General features: G+C 30.2%; 1 protein-coding gene across 5 annotated transcripts in view; it reads left to right on the forward strand.

Annotated features, from left to right (window-relative positions):
- Positions 1 to 27,522, forward strand: part of LOC6036485 (DENN domain-containing protein 1A) — a 61,963-nt gene that overhangs the window by 7,867 nt on the left and 26,574 nt on the right. For all 5 annotated transcript variants that reach the window (XR_005276967.1, XM_038251271.1, XM_038251272.1 and 2 more), the window contains exon 2: positions 2,462 to 2,668. Coding sequence is in view for 4 of the 5 variants with exons in the window: in XM_038251271.1 (XP_038107199.1) it covers positions 2,462 to 2,668 (207 nt within the window). In the remaining variant the exon portion in view is untranslated. The remainder of the gene's footprint in view (positions 1 to 2,461; positions 2,669 to 27,522) is intronic.

Genomic DNA, 27,522 nt, shown 5'->3' on the forward strand with positions numbered 1-27,522 from the left:
AGAACAAACAAAAAGTGAAAAGAACTCATATTTAAAATGATTTCAAATTGTTAAATGTCAATTTATTCAAGATGTGTCCGCCTTACGAGGTCATTTTCAACATAAAGATTAGGGGAGATGGGGGTAAGACGGCCACCCTAAGGAAGAAGTCTAATAAAATTTACACAACAGATTATTTTGATCTCAAATTACGTACATATTGTTCTACTACTAGTCCATTATAGAAATGACATAAATTAGTTGGTCTAAAAACCAATTTTCAATACTTTTCAGCAATTTTAAAAAGATAATTGAAATCGTATATATATGAAATACGCGGGGTAAGACGGCCACCCATGTGGGGTAAGACGGCCAATGCTATAAATTAACTTAATAACTTTGCTAAATCCACCCAAACACCTACATGGTTGGTTCAACAGACTTCTCTGAACATCATAACTATTTTGGTTGAAAAAAATCAGGTTTCAAATGTGAAGAAAAATGCTGTTTAAAAAATGTCATAATTTGGCTCAGTGAATTTCATATTATTGCGACCACATTTTATAAAAAAAAAACTATGAATTTTTACTACAAAACAAACACAATTTGAAACAAAAAAATAGTTTGTGTATTTCGATTAGAATAAGTAAATCAAAATAATGTAAACAATACAGATTTTTATGAAAAGTTTGATAGGATTTCATACTATTCAATGAGTTTTGCTATATCACAGTAAAGAATGTTGTCAAAACGGTAGTTAACAGCATTTTGATTAAAAATGGACAGTTTTATTGAAAATGCTTTTCCTTTATCTACCAATATGTGCTAATAGTCAAAAACCGTCAAAAATATAACCTATATCAAATAAAATCTACAAAATACGGGTGGCCGTCTTACCCCCGGAGGAGTTGGCCGTCTTGCCCCCAAATAAATTATTTTTTTTAACATTTTTTGTAAACAGTTCATCGCATTTTTTGTACTTTTTCGAGGGACATAATCTAGGGAAAACTTCAATTTAACATGGAAAAATATTTGAAGACAGAAAAACATATCTGGAGTTTTTTTTTGAAAAGGACCAATAAACCAAATTTCCAGTTTTTGCTTTTTGGGTGTTTTTGAAACCGCATTGAGTCAGGGGTATTAAAAACACCCAAAAAGCAAAAACTGGAAATTTGGTTTATTGGACCTTTTCAAAAAAAACTCCAGATATTGTTATTTAACAAAAATGCCTAAGTTGTAATTCATGAAAATTGCATCCAGTTTCAAGTTCAAAAATTATTTGTTTATTTTGAGCTATTTTTAATTTTTATACTATTTCAAACAATATTTCTGGCAAAGGTGACTCCATATGCATTATTTAGCATGAGGAACAGTATTGCTGAACATTTTAGTAATATTCATTAGTATACTTATTAAAACAGTGGGGTGGCCGTCTTACCCCGCCTGGCCGTCTTACCCCCAGCTCCCCTAACTATAAATCTCAAAATTCGAATCGATATTATTTCAACTTTTCCAATCTTTACTATCGGAGTTGAATGACAGCGCCAAGTGACGTGTGCACAGAGAGATATAAAAAGTACAACGACTCTACAGTAGTCCACACATCGTCCACAAATCGTTCCTAAATCACATACCCACACGGGAACAGGCACGACGACGACGACGACGACGACGACCGTCAGTCAGCTGCTGAACGAGCCCAACAAAGCTTTGAATGTACCTATCACAAGCCGATACGATGGCCATTTGATGAGGTGAGGAGTAAAAGCAGAAACAGCAAAACTCCAACAAACTTGCCACAGGCAGGCAGTCAGTAAACGTGTGTTTGTGATGGTTTTTGTTGTCTTTGTATACAATACAGAATAACACGCGTAGGTACCACATACATCGTAAACACAACCACAACAAAGGCAGAAAGGATTTGGGTTGTTCAACTAGTGGATTAGGTCTTTTGTTATTGTTCAATTTGTAATATTTTAAATTAAATGTTGTTAAATGTATTTTGGTTTGTTCAATCCAAGTGTTCAACAAAATCATCTAAATAATCAAAAGAATACAAAACTCTTCTCTCTACAAAAAAAGAAAAAGTCAAACGGGAAAAATCAAGCAGCTGAGACCAACCAGGACTTGGTTGAGCCTTTTCCCATCCATTTTCTTCTCCGCCTGGGGCAGGATTTTCCAGACTCTGCTCTCATGGGAATTTTGGAGCATGGAAGGGGGAAGAAAAAATGAAAATGAGCTCAACAAAAAAGAAAAAGAAGAAGGAAAAACAAGGTGTGCCCTAGAGAGATGCTATTTTCGTTTCTTCAGCATCCTTTCCCAAATCTTAGCGCCTTATCACCCGAGGGATCGTATTGATAAGCAACCCCAATTTCGTTTGAGGGGATGGGGAAACCCCATCCCGGCATCGATTTTCCGTTTTGCGCCCTTCCCCAACGTGACACAAATTGGAATGCTTCTTTTTCTTCCTCCTTTTTTCCAGGGAGGATGTCAGCCGACTTTTCGAGTACTGGTGCGAGATTGCTCCCGGGAGTGCGGCCTCGTCTCCGGCTGGCACTCCGGAGGACAAGGCGGCGGCAGCGAGGGGCATCGGCGGTGGACACATTGTGCAGAGCTTCCCGGAGTCCTTCAAGGATGCGAAGGTGATCGCGGACATTCCGTCGTTTGCGTACCCGTGCAGTTTTGAGAGGTGAGTGATTTTTACAAAAATAAAATTAAGAATATTTTATAAGACAATTTTAAACAAAACATTAAGCTTTTTACTTTTCAGATTCTCAATAAATTTATATACTTTTATTTGTAATAGTAATACAAAAATACAAAAATACAAAAATACAAAAATACAAAAATACAAAAATACAAAAATACAAAAATACAAAAATACAAAAATACAAAAATACAAAAATACAAAAATACAAAAATACAAAAATACAAAAATACAAAAATACAAAAATACAAAAATACAAAAATACAAAAATACAAAAATACAAAAATACAAAAATACAAAAATACAAAATACAAAAATACAAAATACAAAATACAAAAATAAAAAAATACAAAAATACAAAATACAAAATACAAAATACAAAAATACAAAAATACAAAAATACAAAAATACAAAAATACAAAATACAAAAATACAAAATACAAAATACAAAATACAAAAATACAAAATACAAAAATACAAAATACAAAAATACAAAATACAAAAATACAAAATACAAAAATACAAAATACAAAATACAAAAATAAAAATACAAAAATACAAAATACAAATACAAAAGTACAAAAGTACAAAATACAAAAATACAAAATACAAAAATACAAAATACAAAAATACAAAAATACAAAATACAAAAATACAAAAATACAAAATACAAAAATACAAAAATACAAAAATACAAAAATACAAAAATACAAAAATACAAAAATACAAAAATACAAAAATACAAATACAAAATACAAAAATACAAAAATACAAAAATACAAAATACAAAAATACAAAATACAAAATACAAAAATACAAAAATACAAAAATACAAAATACAAAATACAAAAGTACAAAAATACAAAAGTAAAAATACAAAAGTACAAAAATACAAAAATACAAAATACAAAAATACAAAAATACAAAAATACAAAATACAAAATACAAAAATACAAAAATACAAAAATACAAAAATACAAAATACAAAAATACAAAATACAAAATACAAAATACAAAAATACAAAATACAAAAATACAAAAATACAAATACAAAATACAAAAAAAAATACAAAAATACAAAATACAAAAATACAAAATACAAAAATACAAAATACAAAATACAAAAATACAAAATACAAAAATACAAAAATACAAAAATACAAAAATACAAAAATACAAAAATACAAAAATACAAAAATACAAAAATACAAAAATACAAAAATACAAAAAGTACAAAAATACAAAAATACAAAAATACAAAAATACAAAAATACAAAATACAAAAATACAAAATACAAAATACAAAAATACAAAAATACAAAATACAAAAATACAAAATACAAAAATACAAAATACAAAAAAATAAAATACAAAAATACAAAAATACAAAATACAAAAATACAAAAATACAAAAATACAAAAATACAAAAATACAAAAATACAAAATACAAAAATACAAAAATACAAAAATACAAAAATACAAAAATACAAAAATACAAAAATAAAAATACAAAATACAAAAATACAAAAATACAAAAATACAAAAATACAAAATACAAAAATACAAAATACAAAAATACAAAATACAAAAATACAAAAATACAAAAATACAAAATACAAAATACAAAATACAAAAATACAAAAATACAAAAATACAAAATACAAAACAAAATACAAAAATACAAAATACAAAATACAAAAATACAAAATACAAAATACAAAAATACAAAATACAAAATACAAAATACAAAAATACAAAAATACAAAAATACAAAATACAAAATACAAAAATACAAAAATACAAAAATACAAAAATACAAAAATACAAAAATACAAAAATACAAAATACAAAAATACAAAAATACAAAATACAAAAATACAAAATACAAAAATACAAAAATACAAAAATACAAAAATACAAAAATACAAAAATACAAAAATACAAAAATAAAATACAAAAATACAAAAATACAAAATACAAAAATACAAAATATACAAAATACAAAATACAAAAATACAAAAATAAAATACAAAATACAAAAATAAAAATACAAAAATACAAAAATACAATAAAAACAAAATACAAAAAAAAATACAAAAATACAAAATACAAAAATACAAAAATACAAAAATACAAAAATACAAAATACAAAATACAAATACAAAAATACAAAATACAAAATACAAAAATACAAAAATACAAAAATACAAAATACAAAAATACAAAATACAAAAATACAAAAATACAAAAATACAAAATACAAAATACAAAAATACAAAATACAAAAATACAAAAATACAAAAATACAAAAAAATACAAATACAAAATACAAAAATACAAAATACAAAAATACAAAATACAAAAATACAAAAATACAAAATACAAAAATACAAAAATACAAAATACAAAATACAAAAATACAAAAATACAAAAATACAAAAATACAAAATACAAAAATACAAAAATACAAAAATACAAAAATACAAAAATACAAAATACAAAATACAAAATACAAAAATACAAAATACAAAAATAAAAAAAAAATACAAATACAAAAAATACAAAAATACAAAAATACAAATACAAGTACAAAAATACAAAAATAAAAAATACAAAAAAATACAAAATACAAAAAAATACAAAATACAAAATACAAAAATACAAAAATACAAATACAAAATACAAAATACAAAATACAAAATACAAAATACAAAAATACAAAATACAAAAATACAAAAATACAAAAATACAAAATACAAAATACAAAAATACAAAAATACAAAAATACAAAAATACAAAATACAAAATACAAAATACAAAAATACAAAATACAAAAATACAAAATAAAAAAATAAAAATACAAAAATACAAAAATACAAAATACAAAAATACAAAATACAAAAATAAAAATACAAAATACAAAAATACAAAAATACAAAATACAAAATACAAAAATACAAAATACAAAAATACAAAAATACAAAAATACAAAAAATACAAAAATACAAAAATAAAAATACAAAAATACAAAATACAAAAATACAAAAATACAAAAATACAAAATACAAAATACAAAAATACAAAAATACAAAAATACAAAATACAAAAATACAAAATACAAAATACAAAAATACAAAAATACAAAATACAAAATACAAAATACAAAAATACAAAAATACAAAAATACAAAATACAAAATACAAAAATAAAAAAATACAAAAATACAAAATACAAAAATACAAAAATACAAAATACAAAATACAAAATACAAAAATACAAAAATACAAAATACAAAAATACAAAAATACAAAAATACAAAAATACAAAAATACAAAAATACAAAAATACAAAATACAAAAATACAAAAATACAAAAATACAAAAATACAAAAATACAAAAATACAAAAATACAAAAATACAAAATACAAATACAATAATACAATAATACAATAATACAATAATACAATAATACAATAATACAATAATACAATAATACAATAATACAATAATACAATAATACAATAATACAATAATACAATAATACAATAATACAATAATACAATAATACAATAATACAATAATACAATAATAATAATACAATAATAATAATACAATAATACAATAATACAATAATACAATAATACAATAATACAATAATACAATAATACAAAAATACAAAAATACAAAAATACAAAAATACAAAAGTACAAAAATACAAAAATACAAAAATACAAAAATACAAAAGTACAAAAATACAAAAATACAAAAATACAAAAATACAAAAATACAAAAATACAAAAACACAAAAATACAAAAATACGAAAATACTAACATACAAAAATGCAAAAAAAAAAAACAAAATACAAGATACAAATATAAAAAAAAAAAATAAAATATTTGAAAAAAGCAAAAATGCAAAAATATTGTAAAGATTTAAAAATACCAAATAAAAACTACACGATTCAAATAATATTTTAAAAAAACATATGTCTTATGAATTAAAAAAAAAAAACAAAATATTACAAAATACAGAATAGCACAATGTAGATAAAAAACACAAAAATGCTTAAGGATCCACTACACGCGAACATTTTTTGCTTCGACTTTTTTACGGAAATTGTCATAACTCTGAATAGAAATAGTTAGAGTCACACTTTTTGTATTAGGTCCTGTAGAAATGTTATGCAAAGTTAACAAGACCTAAACTGATATGATTAGTTGAATAGTTTCTTCAAAAAGCCAAACAAATAGCTACTATATAATATTATTTTTTGGAAGAAACTATTAAAACAATCAGATCAGTTTAGGTCTTGTTAACTCTGCATAACATTTCTGCTGGACTTGATACAAAAATTAGGACTGTAATTGTTTTCTATTCAGAGTTATAATTATGACAATTTCCGAAAAAAGTCGAAACTTAAAATATTCGCTTGTAGTGGATCCTCAAATACAAAAATATCTTAAAATTTGAAAATACTTCAAATGTTATTATTTTTGAAATATATTAAATATTAAAAATATTAACACTTAAAATGCTTAAAATATTACAAAAACATAAAATGCTTTTTGAAAGCAGCTTTAAATACTTTAAATACTTTAACTACTTTATATACTTTAAACACTTTAAATACTTTAAAAACTTTAAATACTTTAAATACTTTAAAAACTTTAAATACTTTAAATACTTTAAATACTTTGAATACCTTAAATACTTTAAATACTATAACTACTTTAGATACTTAAAACTCTTTCTTCTTCGCCATGATTTTTTTAAAGGTTCACAATAAAAGGACCGCGGTTTTTTTTAAACTCCGGTCCTTTGAAAGAACCGTTTCAATATGGCATGATTTTTGTTTAAATATAATTTATTGTATTTTCAAAAAATGTAGTATTAAATTTGTTTTTGAGAATTGAAAATGCAATTTCATTTTCTAAACAAAATGAAATAAACTTTTGATTGTACTACTGAGTGTAAATTAAAGTAATACCGGAATACAAATTTGAGCATTTCAAATAGCATAATTTGTCAAATATGACCAAAAATCTACTAAATATTTGAGAGATTTTGGAAAAAATAATCATTTTGTCCGATTAAAATTTAGCGTTTATAGACTTTATCTATTAAATCAGAAGAAGAGTTCACAGAATATTTAAGAATTATTAAGAATATAGAAGAGTTAACAGAATATTTTCTCCAAATAAAATATCAGCATTAGTGCAATTCTTGCAAAAATAAACGCAATTCTAAAATTAATTGCAATTTTTTCAGCATCCTAGATTTAGGTATGGATGCCATTCCATTACTCGAATGTTTAGTTTTGAGTAGAAATCTTGACATAGAGACCACCAAGACCTATGGTTTTCGAGGGCATCTTCTCCTTTTCAGTTTTTTTTTATCAAATATGGCCGTTACAAATATTTATCAAAGTTTATGTCTTCCCTCCCCTTCAAAATCGATCCGAAAAATCAGGGGGCAAAACAATATTAATGCAATACAACTGGGGATGTCTAAAAGGCATTTTAAAACTTTATTTCATTTAAATGTTTATACCATGGCTTTTTATTTAATTTTATTTTTATTTTTTGCGACTTTGGCCAGAGTTGAGGGACATAATCTTGAAAAAAAATTGGTACGGCTTTATTTATAAAATTACAATGTGAAATAACTTATAAAATCACACTATTCTTGAAATTAACCCCTTTTTCATCTTAAATTTGAGAAAGAGCTGTTCAAAAGAGCGGTTCTTTTTAAAGAGCGAACGAGAATTAGCGGCTCCTAAAAAGAGCGGTTTTGCCCACCTCTATCAAACACCAAAAAAATAGAAAAAAATGGTTTCGTAAAACAGAAAAGGTCGATATAGCCTAAGGGAGACCATTTTAGAATTTAAGGAAGGAAAGTATACCTACTTGAGAAAACTCAAATAACTTGGGAGCAAGACAACAAATTGTTTTGAATTTGCTAGAGAATGTATTTTTTTCTTAATCTTTGTTTAACTCAAAGTAAACAGTCTGGAACCGTACCTGCAAATCCCGTTACAATTGATATGAAATTTCAAAAAGACTATAATGACACATTCGGGCATGGGGTCTAGATTGTTAATGGGATTTACTCAATAATGGATTAGTTCAATAATATCTTTATTTTTTACGTATCCAATTTCTGCTTTAATGAAATGTTAAGCCCGATTTCCACCCATTTGCTAATGATCTAACCTGTAACGCTTTCCGCAATCGCTTCAAGAAAACAAAATAAAAACGTGATAACTAAACCGGCCTGACCGCACAAAGTCAGCGCGCGCGCCCTGCGCGCAATAACTTATTAACCGCGGTGTACAAATTAGAGCTGGAAATTCCCACCTGACTAACTCTGCTGTACCTGGGTGGTTACCGATAGTTTCACCGAACGTTCTGTGGAATGTCATGGGGCAAGAGAGTACCGACAACGGTCGGTCAATCCGCGTCCCTGGAACGAAACGAAGATCGCGCGGAGATACTTCCATAAACCAACCTGCTCACTCTGCTGGAGCTGCGAGCTTATCCAGAAAGTGTATAATTATTTATGATGTCACACGATACGTGGTCGCGGGCAGAGAGTTTCACGACACACTGACAGATCTGCTACCTTGGTGTGAGTACCTAAACGACCTGTTATGTACGGATTGTTGTGCGCTACCGTGCTTTGTAGACTTTTGTGAGTCAAATTACAGCGGATTCGCATTCGTTCGGTCAAGTGCGTTTGCGTGGCTCGCTGCTCTGACGAACGGAAGTTGGTTCTTTGTTAGTTCTGGCCTGGTTTGGACGATAAACTGATAACAACAACGGCGTACTTACATGCTAATTGCCAATTAAGATGGAATGTATCCAAGTCTTGATTTCAATTTTGTACTGGATTTTTTTCTTCCGATCTCACACATATTGACGCAGTGATTGTCAGCTGATTCCAGCAAGCAGACCTAGCCCCAATACCTTCCAAGCAGTTCAGTATCAATATCCCGTTCAGCAAACCAACCCCACCTCAACTTCCTCAAGTTCCACTTCAGCGCAGAGATCAACGGTCATGGCTAGGTAAACTCTACCGGTTGAGCCAGCGCGGAGTAAAAACGCAAATTTAATGTAAAAAATACCAAATTTAAACTCTCATGACAGTGTTGCCAGATTATTAATAATTAAAATAATTTGAAGAGTCGTTTAAAATACAATTTAAACAAGATTTTTAAATTTGTTTTCAATATGAGCAATTCTCTACCAAAACCGGAAATGGATTTTATTTGTATTTTTTGATTTGGCTCAAAATTTGTGGGGGCCTTCCCTATGACCAAATAAGCTATTTTGCGTCATTGGTTCACCCATACAAGTCTCCATACAATTTTGGCTACTGTCCATACAAAAATGGTATGTAAATATTCAAACAGCTGTAACTTTTGAGTGAATTTTCTGATCAATTTGGTGTCTTCGGCAAAGTTGTAGGTATTGTTGAGGACTTTTGAGAAAAAAATAGGTACACGGGAAAAAAATTGCAGATTTTTTTATCAACTTTTTTTTACTAAAACTCAATTTCCCAAAATACGTATTTTTTGATTTTCGAGATTTTTTGATATGTTTTAGGGGACAAAAATCCGCAACTTTTGAGCCATAGAGAAACATGGTCAAAAATCTGCCGCCGAGTTATCCTTGGGCCTTGCCAGAGGAGTATTATAAAGATCGTTATAGTACTCATTTTGTCAAGGGGTATGGATAGATCCGTCGTGGTAATGAAATTGATGGTTTAATTGTATTGTTCCAAACACTGTTAAAACTTCCATTTTATTAACACAATGGATATCGTTCCATGCTGAAAAGAACCCGCTTTGCCGTAGCACCAAGGCTTATCGATGTCTTTTAGCTTAACCATCTAGAAGTCGCGTATTTTGGACACTTTTAAAATGTCCTTACAACATGTGTACAATGAATACTAACGCGACTGCTGGTGAGTTAAGCTGGCGTCGAGACCAAGAGGTTCTCCGATAGTGGAAATATCACAAATGTACAACAAACCGCTACATATGTGACTTTTCCCTATCGAATGTGGGAGTTAGGTTAGGACTTAGTTTTCAAAAAAATAGTTTTGCATTCGAATTCCAAATTAAAATTAAAATTGGGTCTTTGTTTATTTTACATTTAGTAATTTTAGGAATTAGATTAAAAGACAACAATTTTCAGAAGTACGTTAGGCAGTCAGCGGGGCAAGTAATACAGCCAGAATAGTTAATTTTCATTCATGATTTGTCAAAGTTGCCATAGCGTCTCGATCAATCAATAATGAAATGATATCGGACAAAGTTCGTTAATCTGTTGAACTAACGGTTCTCGGATTATGGTTGTATCGACCATTGTTGCGAATCGAGGATCTACTGGAGTTTTGACGATCAAATGGAGCCTAACATTTCAAAAGGGCGCATGGGTTTGGTGAGCAGGAGTGTGTCCCTTTCACTTAAATGATAGTTTACATAAGGTATACACTCTTGTTTGCAGAGCTTCTGTGCCCTAATGGAATGGAAGGCACGAGTTAGTCTTCTAAACAACGAGTGTTCAACTTGTAAAGTATGAACTGTTTGTTTATGTTTATTGGTTTAAAAACAAGGTAAAGGAATGTTTGGCTTTGCAATTAAAAAATCGGGAATTTGAGATTCAAGTTACTTTCAGACAGTTTAGTTTAGGTTGTTGATAAATGTTAGTTTCCCGTAAATGATTGGTTGAACTGGTCGAAGTGTACTATTTCATTGGCAGATCTGCTTCTAGTTGTAATGTACGACAAGAATACTGACGGACGCGACAGGACGCGGCCCAGAAAAAAATGCATCAACATTTACATTCTATAGACAAGTTGGTTTTCATCTTTCGATATCCAGTATTTTTTTAAATTCCTTTTAAATTTGATTTTTTTTTGTAAAAAATCTCCGATTAGTTACATTTTATTATTCAATTAATCAATAATATAATTTCTTCTGGGCCTTTTTACTTTGAATCATAATTTCAGATTTTCTTTATTCAGTGTTAAACTTAGATTACCGTAACTGCTCAAGTCATCCAAGTTCTTACTACTCACACCTACACTAATTTTCTTTCACCTTCCCCCTCCTGATCCCCTATATCTTCCGGTGGTGTTCATTTGGTATGCAATACTAGTTCGGCCACTACCCTTTTTTCCACAAGAAACCGGACTTGGACTGACTTGAGGCCGCGTCCCCCACCTTGCTCCGTAAAACGAAAACGAAAAACGAAAAATCTGCCGCCGAGTTATGAATTTTTGTAAAAATAGTGATTTTTGGAAAAAATCGAAGTTTTCTTCAAAAACAAGTTTGACATTACTTTTTAATGCAAAATTGAATTTGCAATCGAAAAGTACTTTACAGATTTTTTGATAAAGGGCTCCGTTTTCAAGATATAGCCACCGAAAGTTTGATTTTAGCGAAATATTTGCAGTTTTTCAATTTTTAATAATAGTGACCATGAGTGACCATTACTATACCATTAGCCCCACAAAGTTTGAGTCAAATAAAAAAATACAAAAAATAAAAATGGTCGAAATCGGCCGATTTCGTAGAGAGTTGCTCATATGGCATTCAAAAGATTAATTTTAATTTTCGTAGGTGCTCAAATCAATTAACAGGGTTGCCAGTTTTAATATTTTGTCAATAAATTGAGATATTTCCAACAAATTAATTGTTTTTTTATTTATTTGCGCACAAATTTTTCAACTGTGCACCATTCCATTCCGAGCAATTTCAACCGACTTCTGGTATGATTCACTTTCTGGTCTTCTTTGTTTTCATCGTCGTCGTCGTCGTCTTCGTTGCAGCGCCGCCGGTAGGTGCGTTGAACGGCATTTGCACTCACTCATTCCTCACTTTGCTCACTAGCAAATTGCCAATCTCGTTGATATATTGCATAGGTAATATCGCTTTCGAGGAAGTCGTTGCTGTTTCTGCGATTCCCCTCCATTCCTTATGCAGTACGGACTGCGTTGACCCTTTGGAGGGCAGCTTGTTACAATCCGTATGATGAACTTTGAAGATAATTTAAAAAAGTCAAAATTTGTAAACAGAAGAAATCGAGACAAAAATTCAAAAATATAAAAAAAGAATCAATCAATTCGAAGATTTGCAGGGTTCATCTCTCAAGAACCGGCTTCAGGGGTTGACGTGCTGATGTGCTTTTACGACCCCCCCGTCGACGATGATCCGCAGCTTTAAACTCACACATGCGTCCCAAGTCGTTTGAACATTTCATTCACGTTCTCCGCAAGTCTTCAAATCGACAGCGGCTCCAACTCGGGAGGCCATCAAATCTGGTCGAGGTCGTCGGCGGATGCATAAAAATGCAAACGATGCAATTTAGAGCGCAGTTTCGTTCGGTTCGAAATGGAATCTGTTTATGTTTGGAGCCGTCACTCAAAATTGAACGGCTGATAAGGTTCCATTTTGCCCCACCCCGTAGTAACGTCCCCCAGGAAGTTCTGCTCCAGTTTCACAGTTTACAGCTTGGAGGCGATAGAACGGTGCATTTGCGGACGGTTTCTTCCTGTGTTCGTCTTCAGTACACACGCTGGATGTCTTTAAGTCGAGTTTCTAAGCATCTCCGCGCAGTAACTGTAACGACCTGCGAGCGCCTCAATAAAAATTGAATTAAATTATTAGTGGGCATTATCGGCGGTGGTGGTCGCCAGTTGTGAGTGTGTAACCAGACCAAAACATCGTGTTTGGTGGTGCTGTACATTATTGAGAATCATGGTGTCGAATGAACTACAACGCTAAATCTAGAAAAAAAAAACAAATGTTTTTTACAGTAATTAGAAATTAAAACCTACGAAAAAAAATTAAGTTGATCAATAACAAATATTTATATATCTTGGTAAGACATTTTCTAACCGATGTTGGCGTATTAAGCAAAGTTGTAGGTTTTGATTAAGACTTTTCATAAAAAAATAGCGCACGGAAAATAAACAATAATTATCGAATAATTTTCTTTTTAATCACAAAAAATTGAATTCCCAATTTTTTTTTTATTTTAAAGATTTTTTTATATTCTTTATGCACTAAAAAGTCATATTTTGCGCCACAAAAACTTTCCCCATAACCCATGCTGGGTGGCCACTCAAGTCGGGAAATTGGAAAAGTCGGGAAAACGTAGGGAATTCGACAAAATCCGCGAAAAATCGGGAAAAAGTCGGGAATTTACGATTTTCGAGGTCGGGAATCCCAAGCATACTTGTCAGAAAATTATTTTCTATCTCTTGAATAATGATGAAGATGGCAAGCATTTGACACAGATTTTCTTAATATTTTTGTATGAACCAATTTTATGTTTTAGTTTTTTTTATGACTGAGTTCATCATAAAAAAAATCCAACTTTAAACAACAAAAAAGGCTAATGCAAAATCAATATGAAAATAAAAGTTAATATCAACGATCATGGCCAGCGTCAAGTTATGTTTCAGTTTCATCTTGTTACATTTTATGAATATTTGGAATATGGATATGGACTACACTGACAAAAATGATACACGGTAAAAAAAATTTGGTGATTTTTTTATTTAACTTTTTATCACTAAAACTTGATTTGCAAAAAAACAATATTTTTATTTTTTTTTTTTAATTTTTGATATGTTTTAGAGGACATCAAATGCCAACTTTTCAGAAATTTCCAGAATGGGCAAAAAATCTATGACCGGGTTATGATTTTTTTAATCAATACATTTTTTTTTTCAAAAAATCGAAATATTGATCGCAAAAAATTTTCAATTTCATTTTTTTATGTAAAATTGAATTTGCAATCAAAAAGTACTTTAGTGAAATTTTGATAAAAGGCACCGTTTTCAAGTTATAGCCATTTTTATGTATTTTTTTTTTTCAAAATAGTCGCAGTTATTGATATTTTAAAAATAGTGCCCATGTTTGCCCACTTTTGAAAAAAAAATTTTTGAAAAGCAGAGAAAATTCTCTATATTTTGCTTCTTTGGAATTTGTTGATACGACCTTTAGTTGCTGAGATATTGCAATGCAAAGGTTTAAAAACAGGAAAATTGATGTTTTCTAAGCAGGCCCGTAGCCAGGGGGGGGGGGCTTCCGGGCTGCAGCCCCCCCCCGAAATTTTTTCCAATTTTTTTTTAAATTGAACTACCTTAAAAAAATCTTAAATCAATGATTGTGTGTTCTCTTCCCAGAAATAATTTGTAAGATAGAGAATCAAGAATTGATTGATCAAACTAAGTAATTTGCCTGTCCATTCCCGGGCTCAGTTTTTGTAGATTATGGATCCAAAATTTGGATATCTAAAAATTGAGCTGCAGATTTGAACATTGTTCCATTCAGTAACATCTCATTTATCTTGTAGTTTTAGCATTACATTGGTTAGGATGGTCCAAATCTGGGCTTACTTGGGGCTATTCCCTGAAATCAAAGATTTACGCATCACTAGCCTAAGTTCCAAAATTTGAGCTTTTTCTGACCACTGACCACCAATTTTGGGCAAAATCGTCAAATTGTATGGAGAAAAGCAACTGTTTCAGTTTTTGACCAATGGAAGGCGCAATAACTATCCAGTTCTTATCAATTTTCAGAACTTATATCTTCTTTAAATTTGGAAAAACTTTCCCGAAGACACCTTATTTTTTTGGGTTTTTTGCTAAAAAGTTATTAACCTTCGAAAATAGCAATTTCCGAGCGGACTGCTCTAAGGGGCTACATAGAAATAATTACCGTCATCTGGGGCGAATCGGGACTACAGTCTGAATAGGGACAGCAAAAATCCTTAGATCTTGTTGTCTTATTTTTGATTGTAGAACTTAAGTATGACCCCTGAAGAACCATAAAATAATTTAGAATTTTTGGATTCAATGTGGCGGTCAAAATGGAGGTCAAGAAATATTTCTGGTGTTTTTTTTTAAAGGTCTAATAAACCAAATTTCCAGTTTTTGCTTTTTAGGTGCTTTTGAAACCGTCAGGGGTATTAAAAAACACCCAAAAAGCAAAAACTTGGTGTATTGGACCATTAAAAAAACAGATGCCGAATTTGATGCTAAAAACAAGCAAATAAAACATGCCGATTTCATTTGTTCCTGATTCGGTTATTCGAAGTCCTTCGAACTTCGGATAATCGAAACTTTGGATAATCGAGGCTTCGGCTAGTCGAATTTGGATTGTAAAATTAATAGCCCTCCTTTATTTGCATTAAAACCTTTAAACTGTTAATACATGTTTTTTCTGTACATTTTTCAAAATTTATCATAATTTCTCAAAAATATTTAGATTTTGTTTTCAAAAACGAAAGCATTTAATATGAAAAACATTTGAGTGAATTTTGACTATTATCAGAAATACAATTCTAATTTTATCGTTTTGGTTTTAAGAATATGGTTAGTTACATATCTAAGACCTTAGAGAAAAATGCTTGAGAAATATCTGTGTGTATTTTTTTATTACTTTTTCGTAAACCTTTTTTCCGAAACCACTCGTCCAAAATGCTTTCTTTTGGTCACATTTTTTTAGTTTCCACCGTGGCCAATCTTCAATTTTTATTTAATATATCAAAAATCGGAAGATCAACTAAGTGAATACTTATTATCAACTAATTTTCACTTTGTGCAAGAGCTTGCGATTTTTAAAGGAAGAAATAAAATGATAAAAATATTCAAAACGTAAAAAAAATTTAAGCTTGGATTCAAAAACTCTGTAATTAAATTAATTAAACATCACTTTCAGATTATATAATTTCTGATCAATAATTCATTTTTAAACTATTTAATTTCTATTTTTTGGATTTTACAGATTAGAATTTGCATTTTGAAAATTTTAAAATTTCTTTATTATTTTTTTTATAATTTCTTATTTCTGAATATCAATTGTAAATATTTTCCAAAGTTTATGTTGCCACCTTTTCAAAATGGACCAAAAAACAGAGAGCAAATACAATATTTAAAAAAAAAATAGCTTCACAATTTTAATGGAAATAACTAATTTCGATTAAGTTTTTTTAGGACCAGCGACCAGGTCGGTCCGGAAAACAGATTTGAAATGTTTTTCCTGCTTTGATAATCATATACGACATGTTTGGGCTCGTTTAAAAATATTTAGAATTTTTGTAAAATGTCGCGGAACCGCGGAAAGTTTTTTCTCACGAAAAAAGGATTTCGCCATCAGCTAGATATTTTGAAAACTAATGATGCAAAACAACTGTACTGATTTAAAGTGTGTTTTGAACACTTTTAAAATAATAAAACCATAGCTTGTAGCTTTGATTTGTAACCCTCTCAACTTTGGTCAGAGTTTAGTGACATAAACTTCAGAATAATATTCGCAACGGCTAATTGAAGATTTAAAAATTTTACACTTTCAAATTTCACTTTCAAATTTCTAAATTTTCATAATTTTTGATTTAAATTTTTTTGGTATAAGACAAAGAAATGCCAGAAATCAAAAATAAAAATAATAAAAACATAAAAAATTTAAGATAACTATTCAACAGAATAATATCAAAAAATCTGAAATTCCAAAAATTAAAAAATCTAAAACTGAAAAATTAATAAAATAATTGATACTTAAGAAATCCTAAACTAAAAAAAATATCATTTTAAAATTAAGTTATTCAAAATCCTTTAAATTATGTTTTTTCAATCTTAATTTTTGGATGCTTTAAATATTTTTATGTTTGAATTCTAGTATTCCTAAATTAATTTATATTTACCAGAAAATTAAGTGATTTTTGTAATGGCTTTTCCCTTATTTCAGCATTTTAAGATTCAGCGTTTTGATAGTCAGCTTCATGAGGCAATTCTTCAATATTATTTAAGCGAATACATTATTTTCAAACGTTATTTTCAGTCGCATCCAAATAAACAAATCAAAATCTCATCAACACATATTGCTCCCGAAGAAATATCAAACGACGCTTTTGTTTCTGTTCCTTTTCAGCTGCGTACCGCTTAAGAGAAGTCTTTTCGTAAACCTTTTCTTGACCGTTCCTTGAGATTTTTTGTATGGAGTTTTAAGAGTCTCCGTACTACAGGACATTTTTAAAATTTTCGTTTGAAAGTAAAAATAGTTCTTGTAGCAAAATTCAGACTAAGATTTGATTTACAGGAAAAATGTAATTGATTTAAGAATTCTTACATAAAGTATTCTTTACTTTTAAAACAAAAATTTAAGATAATAATTACACATGATAATTTCAAAAAATCAGAAATTCCAAAAATGAAAAAATCAAATACATAAAAAATATAAAATATTTACAACTAAAAAATCCTTAAATTATAAAAAAACATTTTTATCATTTTTAAATAAAGATATTCAAAAAATAATTTTCAATCATTTCAATAAATTATGTTTTAAGAATCTTATTTTTTTGATGCTTCGAATATTGGTATGTTTGAATTCAAGTGCAGACTAAGATTAGATTTACAGGATAAAACTAATCAATTTATGAATTCTTACATAAAGTTTTCTTTATTTTAAATTTAGCAGCGTTTCGTAAATATAAAATTTCTAAACCATAAAATGTGCAGGATTTTGTTCCTAGAGTCAAGATATTGCTTGAACAAACATCGATTTTAATAAATGGTTACAATCCTAAATTATTAAACATGAATATAGATTAAAATTTTATTAAAAAATTATCTTTAGAATTAAGATCTGATTAAATTTTTTTGTCATGTTTTAAAATTTTATTTTTGCTCAAATTCTGGACCAATTTTCAGAATACAATGAGTAATGAATTTGAAAATGGCGTTTAGTCGGAATATTAAAGTTAAACATGATTCGTTTTAATGTTTGATGCAATCGAGGAAAATTTTAACGGTTACATATGCATTTAAAAATGGTTACATATGCATTATTAACAACTCTTCCAGTGAATATTTTGGCGTTCAAAATTAATATAATACATTTTATCTAAATTTTTTTACACATTAAAATTAAACACAGGCACTGATTTTTTTTCTTCAAATATATATTTATTATAGGCCTACACAGAAAAAAATGTGAATTTACTCGACACGAAAAAAATGAATCACATGTAAACTCAGTTGATGTAAACTTGAGATTCGACGTATTTTTTTTTTGTTGCCATGGAGACACTTCAGAAGCTGAAATTTCAACGATTATATTTTTTTGCATTTCATTAAAATTATTTATTTTTGAGAGCACCAGGAGCTTCGCAAAATATAAAATGGCTTCAATAGCTTAGAACAAGTAAAATAAAACATTGTTTAAGTTTGTTTATAAAATTTTAAGAAAAACAAATATTCCAGTTATGAGTTTTATGTTGTGCTAGAAAAAATGAAAAATGTTAGATAAACCATCACAATTATCACACAGCTGAAAATGTAAATTTCGGTTTAAAATTTCTCTCAGTGTAAAAAACAGAAAACATAATTCTTATGGTTAGATAAATCGATATTTCTTTTCAAAAAAATTTATGCTTTAAAAAATTTAATTCAAGTTAAGTATATTTTAAATTTAGCGACGTTTATCACGAAATTGGATTACAATTAAACAATTCAAAAATCAAAAAAAAAATCAAATTATTCGCTCTACAGCATTGCCTTGGCGTTCTCGATTGCGAGATTCCTACTCGAAACTAGGTGTCCGAAGGCTCGATTGTTGAGACAATTGCAAACCTCTTTTTACACCTTAGCTTCCATCCACCCCGGGATTCGAACTGATGACCTTTGGATTGTGAGTCCAACTGCCTACCAGCGACTCCACCAGGACAGGACCCAGGGAGACGACTCCTACACCTGGACTGAGCTAACGACCTAACCTTTTTAGGTTAGTCCGGGGCCAACATTTACTTCCCGTCCGACGGAAGGCGTGGTCAGACAAATCTCGTCTCAAAATTTGCCACCAGGACCTTCTGGGATCAAACCCAGGCCGACTGGGTGAGAGGCAACCACGCTTACCCCTACACCACGGTCCCGGCCAAGAAAATGTTAAAAAAACACTTTCTCTACTTCTTTAATACAAACTAGCTGTTAAAATAAAGAAAAAAATGACGAACGAGTTTCTTCAATAAATACATTGATAACTTAATATGAAAATCTTCGAAAACTTTTTTGCATACATTAAATTAAAATTTTACAATTCATCTCAATAATTATACCACAAACCAAGTGATGGTATAAATGATTTGCTGATTTTTATACTCCTTGAATTTTTGCAACCAAGCCCCCCCCGAACAAAAATCCTGGCTACGGCCCTGTTTCTAAGTCTCACCCAAACAGCCCACCATTTTTTAATGTCGATATCTCAGCAACTAATGGTCCGATTTTGAATATTAATATATAAAACATTCGTGAAATTTTCCGATCTTTTCGAAAAAAATATTTTCAAAAATTTTAAATCAAGACTAACATATCAAAAGGGCGTAATATTGACTTTTTGGTCTTTTTAAAATGTTAGCCTTGATTTAAAATGTTTGAAAATATTTTTTTCGAAAAGATCGGAAAATTTCACGAATGTTTCATATTTTAACATTGTAAATCGGACCTTTAGTTGCTGAGATATCGACATTAGAAACTGGTGGGTTGTTTGCGTGAGACTTAGAAAACATCAATTTTCTTGTTTTTAAACCTTTGCATGGCAATATCTCAGCAACTAAGGGTCGTATCAACAAAGTCCGAAAAAAACAAAATGTAAAGAATTTTCTCAGCTTTTCAAAATTAATTTTTTTAAAGGTGGACAAACATGGGCACTAATTTAAAAAAATGAAAAACTGCGACTATTTTCAAAAAAGTTACCTTAAAAATGGTTATAACTATAAAACGGTGCACTTTATCAAAAATTCACTCAAACTCTTGTTGATTGCAAATTCGATTTTACATCGAAAAATGAAGTTGAAAATTTTTTGCGACCGATATTTCGTTTTTTTGAAAAAATCTGTATTGATTCAGAAAATCATAACTCGATCAAAGATTTTTGGCCCATTCTGGAAATTTCTGAAAAGTTTGCATTTGATGTCCTCTAAAACAGCGATTCTCAACGGGGGTACCGGGCCTACTTGATTTACATGGCAGGGGGTACCAGCCTAGAAGAAGGTTGAGAATCGCTGCTCTAAAACATATCAAAAAATAAAAAAAATTAAAAATAGTGTTTTTTTGTAAATCAAGTTTTAGTGATAAAAAGTTAAATAAAAAAAACAGCAAATTTTTTTTACCGTGTATTATTTTTTTTCAGTGTAGTCCGTATCCATACCTACAACTTTGCCGAAGACACCAAATCGATCAAAAAATTCCTTCAAAAGATACAGATTTTTGAATTTTCACATATCATTTTTGTATGGACAGCTGCCAAATTTGTATGGAAAATTATGTGGACAAACTAATGATGCAAAATGGCTTCTTTGGGCTTACCGAAGGCACCAAAAAAGTTTCAGCCGTATTAAAAAATACAAAAATCAAAATTAAAGAAAAAAGACCGATTCCGTAGAGAACTGCTCCATTATAAAAAATATTCACATATGTTTGATTTTCTCAAACTTTTTTGTGAGTTTTGGTAAATAACTAAAAGTTATTAACTATAGATAAAACTTTTCTGGTATCGGAAAGATCAAATAACGAATAAAATCCATATATTTTTTGTTCTTAAGGCCGTTAAAAATTGAAATTACAAGGTTTCAACATTTTGATGAAAAAAGTGTTAAAAATGCTTTTTACAGGTGTACAGTTGCTTTCCAATCATTAGTTTTGAAAAAATCAAAGCGTTGTCGGATTTTTTTATTCCCAAAAAAAAAGGTTTTTTTGTGGGACTGTACATTGGTATTTTATGAAAATTTAAAATGTTTTCAAAGGAGTTCAAACATGCTAAATATGATTATAAACGCTGGAAAATGCATTTTAACTGGTTTTCATTTAGTTAAACTTTGATTTTTATTAAAATTTTGAAGTTTTTCGAAAAAATATTTTTTGCCCCCTGATTATTCAGGCCAACTTTGAAGGGTGGGTGGGGGTGGGGCGACATAAACTTTGAAAAGATTTGCAACGGCCTACTATAATAAAACATATGAGCAACTCTCTACGAAATCGGCCGATTTCGACCATTTTTATTTTTTGTATTTTTTTATTTGACTCAAACTTTGTGGGGGCCTTCACTATGACCAAATAAGCTATTTTGCGTCATTGGTTCACCCTTACAAGTCTCCATACAATTTTGGCTGCTGTCCATACAAAAATGGTATGTAAATATTCAAACAGCTGTAACTTTTGAGTGAATTTTCTGATCATATTGGTGTCTTCGGCAAAGTTGTAGGTATTGTTGAGGACTTTTGAGAAAAAAAAAATGGTACACGGAAAAAAATGCAGATTTTTTAATCAACTTTTTTTTTACAAAATCTCAATTTCCCAAAATACATATTTTTTGATTTTCGAGATTTTTTGATATGTTTTAGGGGACAAAAATTCGCAACTTTTGAGCCATAGAGAAACATGGTCAAAAAAATCTGCCGCCGAGCTATGAATTCTTGAAAAAATAGTGATTTTTGGAAAAAATCGAAGTTTAATACAAAAATAAATTTGACATTATTTTTTTATATAAAACTGAATTTGCAATCGAAAAGTACTTTACAGATTTTTTGATGAAGGGCTTCGTTTTCAAGATATAGCCACCGAAAATTTGATTTTAGCGAAATATTTGCAATTTTTCGATTTTTAAAAATAGTGACCATGAGTGACCATTTCTGAAAATATTTTTTTTTTGAAAGGTTCAGAAAATTTGCTAAAAATATGTCTAAGAGACATTGAAGATTGGACCTCGGGTTTCTGAGATAGAGTCACTTTAAGAAAAAGAAACACGAAAATTGAAGTTTTCTAAATCTCATCAAAACAACCCACCATTTTTTAATGGCGGTATCTCAGCAACTAATGGTCCGATTTTCAATGTTATAACATGAAACATTCGTGAAATTTTCCGATCTATTTGAAAAAAATATTTTGAAAATTTTTAAATCAAGACTAGCATTTTAAATGAGCGTAATATTCAATGTTTTTTTTCATGTGTATTTTTTTTGAACAAACAGTTTAAATCATACATCAAATCGATCAGAAAATTCCTTCCTAAGATACAGATTTTTGAATGTTTGCATAGCCATTTTGCCAATTTTTATAGAGACTATACTGACCAAGCTCCCACTCTATTTAACCTGTTCTCAAACAAAATTGCATTGTAACTTGACAATTTCGGCTGGTTTCGTAGTTTATTTCAGCCTGAAAATATAATAGCAAAGGATGGCAAATCAAAACTGCACAGTCAGTGATCATTTGTCCCTATTTTCGACCCAATCATGTCATTCATGTATTCGATTTATTCAAATGTGATTATTTCGTTGAGATTGGAGTGGTAAAATCTTGATAGTTATTTTTAAAGGATTTTTGAGCAATCAATCGCGAAGAAAAAAAACTTTTCAACATGAACTGATTTAAAATCACAAACAAATAAGTGTCTTCCGAATTCACAATACTTCGACGTTTTTTAGTTTTTTTTTTATTCAATTTTGGCTAAAAGCAATCTTCACTGGAGTTGCCACCCTCAAATCCCCTGCACCGAAAAAAAATAAAAGTAATTGAAAGTAAATTGGACGACCACCAACCAATTGCATGAGTCAACGGGAGTCCGCGGCTAAAGAGGAAACTCCTGCAAAAACGAGGAAAGGAGGATTGACCGGAGCGCTGGCCAAAGACACGGTTGGCGTGCGTTATAGGTCACACGGAAGAGACTGAAACCCCCTCCCAACTAACGAACCAACTAATCCACACACTGGGGCATCAAGCGAGTTGGCCCGCAAGTTAGGAAGCGAGAGGAAAGATAAATGTCACTAGCAAGAGGAAGAAACCCCGGCTGGTAATCACCACTAATCGAATCAGCGAAGCTTTGTGGATGAGACAATGGTGATGATGTATGGAACTGGAACTTAAAATGAGACCACTGAGTGGAGCTGGAGCGCCATATTTAGTCTTTGAACAAGGTCGTCAACGTTTCAAAAGTGTTGCTAAAATTGTTTATCGGACACCTGGCATTGATGGTGTTTCGATGGCGTGATAGTGTCATCATTTTTAAGGATCCAATTAGGAAACTTTACTTGTTAAAAAAAAAGAAATATCAATCTTTCCAATTGGAGTAATTATTTTGATTTTTTTATTTTTTCTTTAACTTTGTAAAAACTAAGTATGTTTCAAGTATGACCTCAAGGCACCCAAACTAGATAATTTTAGACCGCTTACAAAACAATTAAAACATCCAAGTGTCGTCACGTACCGTCACCACATACCGCCATCGGAATGCCATCCTATCCACTATCAGCTGGTCACGACGACGACGACGAAAAAAAAAAGTCGGCGTACGAAATTGTTGTAAATGCGTCAAGCCGGAGTTTTGCATAATCGTCTCGAGCGAATGAGTGGAACAAAACTTCAACAGCAGCAGCAACTGGTTGAATGGGGAAAAAAGCAAACAGAAAAACCAAACCAAACACCCATACAAAGGTGCGATTTGTTGCTGTTGATGATGTTGTTGTGTGTATTGCGCATGTGGGCGAAAACAGAACGAAAATAATAATACGCCGCTGTACTGACGTGATCGGCAAAAACTATAGTAAATGAAATCGATTATCACACATCGCCGCACACTTCTGGCACACACTCTGGCACTGGGACTGCATTGTATGCGACCGGTGTCATGTTAGTGAATGGTTATACCAACTTTACTGTGTGTAACAATGTGAAAGGGTCTCAAACGATGAAAATATCGAATGTTGTGCTTCGATCTTCTACAATCATACAACTTTGGTATTTATTTTTAACTGTTTATGATTTATTGTTTTTTATTTCTTTTTACCAATTTACACACTCTAATTCACACTTTTTTTTCTGCGAAAAATTTGATATATTTATTGCTTTTCTTGTTCCGTTTATGTATTCTTATTTGCCTTTATCTTCTTTAGTTTATGTTTGTTTCTGATAGGATTTGGTTTATTCTACCACCTCTTATACCGGAACGGAATCGACGTAACACCTTATAATGTGGCCCTCTTAAACCTTGCGGTTTCGTCAACGGATCCACAGGCGTGTATCGTTCTTTTTGCGACAAGACTCCGCCTCCCGGGTCTCCTAAGTGTGAAGGTATGGGCACGGGGAGAGGGCACCGAATACCTATATTTACACTTAGATTTTTTTGCGTCCACCCCGGGATTCGAACCGGCGACCTCTGGATTGTGAGTCCAGTGCGCGGTCCGATTGATCCACACAGGCTGACAACCTCTTATACCTTTATCGTTTTTCATGTCACTTTTTAAAAAATTTGCTTATTTTCATATTTTCTACTACTGATATCATTTTCATTTAAATTATAGTAATACCTCGGTTCAGCACCGCATATGGGGAATGCTAATCCGGGATTTTTTTTTTTAATTTTGGCTATATGGAAGACATAGCTATAATCCTATGAAAAATCATCCAAAAGATCAAAGAACTATATTGTTCTAGAATCGGGATGATGTCATTTATCCATTTATCCATTTTCACAAAAATACGATATTTCTTGTATTTTGAACATGCATTTTTTTCTCGAAAACATTGATTTTGCTATATGGGTATCAAAAGATCGGGATTTTTTGATAAATACTAAAAAAATCAGTTTTCAGAATGCACAGCGGTCCGAAACCGAAATCTAGCGTGACAAAATTGATAGCGGCCACACGTCAAGATTTAGAGCTTTGGTGTCTTCAAGACAAATGATCAGGGTCAAAAGGGGCATCTTTTGGTATGATGGACATTAGAGTGGTCCAAATTTTAGGGTGGTTCAGAATTTTTATTTTGGCGATGACGAGATAGCGCTTTGGTATCTTAAAAAAAATGTAGAAAACACCATTTTGAGCAACTTTGCTCAAGAGCGCAAAGCTCTATCTTCAAACGGGAAGTTTCTAGAGCCATTTTTGTAATTTAGGTTGAAGTATTTTTGAAAAAATGAGTTTTTTGAATTTATTAACTCAGGCTTATGTCGAAGCGAGTTGGTGTCTTTTAGACATTTGTAGAGCTTATTAAAACACACATTTATTTTCCAAGAGAACGAAAATCGGACTTTTTGAACCAAAGTTATAGCCAAAATACGACGAAAAAGACGCAATTTTGAAATTTGAATAACTTGAAAAGGTGGTGGAGTTTGACCTCACTCTTAGAAGCATCTGAAAATACACATTCTAGAGTACATTTGCTGAAAATATCTCGGAGGTCTCCTTTAATCTCAATTTGAAAATGAGCATTTTTAAATCGTTTTTTGACCAAAATTCTTTTTTCTAAGCATAGGAATGTTCATTTTGACATTCTCTACAATTGTCTAGAAGGGCCCAAAAAAGTACAAAATGATCTATTTCAGGAATAAATGTTATTAATTTGGTTGATTCCGGAAATATTTCAGCTAAAACTTGTTTCTTCTTTTAGAACCATTAGATTATTTTGTACATTTTTGAGTTCTTCTAGACAATTGTAGAGCTTGACAAAATGAACATTCCTATGCTTGAAAAAAGAATTTTGGTCAATTCTATCAAAAGTTGTGGACTTAAAAATGCTCATTTTCAAATTGAGATTAAAGGAGTTAAATAAGAGATATTTTCAGCAAATGTACTTTCAGATGCTTCTAAGAGCGAGGTTAAACTCTACCACCTTTTCAAGTTATTCACATTTCAAAATGGCGTCTTTTTCGTCGTATTTTGGCTATAACTTTGGTTCAAAAGGTCCGATTTTCGTTTTCTTGGAAGATAAATGTGTGTTTTAATAAGCTCTACAAATGTCTAGAAGACACCAACTCGCTACGACAAAAGCCAAAAAACTTCAAAAAACTCAAAATTACAAAAATGGCTCTAGAAACTTCCCGTTTGAAGTTAGAGCTTTGTGCTCTTAAACAAAGTTGCTCAGAATGGTGTTCCCTACAATTTTTCTGATGATACCAATGCGCTATCTCGTCATCTTTCCAAAATAAAAAAAAATCTGAACCATCCTAAAATTTGGACCACTCTACTGTCCACCATACCAACAGATACCCCTTTTGACCCTGATCATTTGTCTTGAAGACACCAAAGCTCTAAATCTTAATTTTGTCACGCTAGATTTCGGTTTCGGACAACTGTGGAATGTGGGTATCAAATGATCGGGATTTTTCATACATTCGCAAGTAATAACACAAATTTTATGGGAGACATTGGCAATAATCCTATCAAAAATCATCCAAAAAATAAAAAAAATATAGTGTTTTCAATGTAGTTTTAATTGCATAAAAAATTTCCCAAAACCACGTATTTTTCTTGTATTTTGAAAATGATTTTTTTTTCTTGAAAAAATACTCAAAATTATTGGTTATGCTTATCATCTCATCAGGATTTTTTCATACATATCGATTGGTTTAAAACAATTTGGTGAAATGCTCAACATTTTCACAAAACTACGTTCCTTCGAAAAAAAAACTGAAAAAATAAATTTTTTTAATTATGGGAATCACATGATCAAGTTTTTTCATTCATTTCGGTAGTAATAATATTCAATTCAATTCAATTCAGTATTTTTTATTTGTACTTATCAGATTACAGAAGATGTATCTTGTTTACAAGTTTTAGTGTTATGGGATTCCTTGCATCTAATTTTAAGTTCATTTGCATCATAGGATGTTTTTAAAGTATGAAAAAGGGTTAACGGAAGCAGGAAAAAAACTAATAATATTTTTGTGAAATACTCAAAATTTTCACAAAACTGCGCCTTGTTGAAAAATTACTAAACTTATTTTTTTAAATGGGTGTAAAATGATTGGGTATTTTCCATACCTTT

Source organism: Culex quinquefasciatus, chromosome 2 (assembly GCF_015732765.1).
Source record: "Culex quinquefasciatus strain JHB chromosome 2, VPISU_Cqui_1.0_pri_paternal, whole genome shotgun sequence".
NCBI lineage: Eukaryota > Metazoa > Arthropoda > Insecta > Diptera > Culicidae > Culex > Culex quinquefasciatus.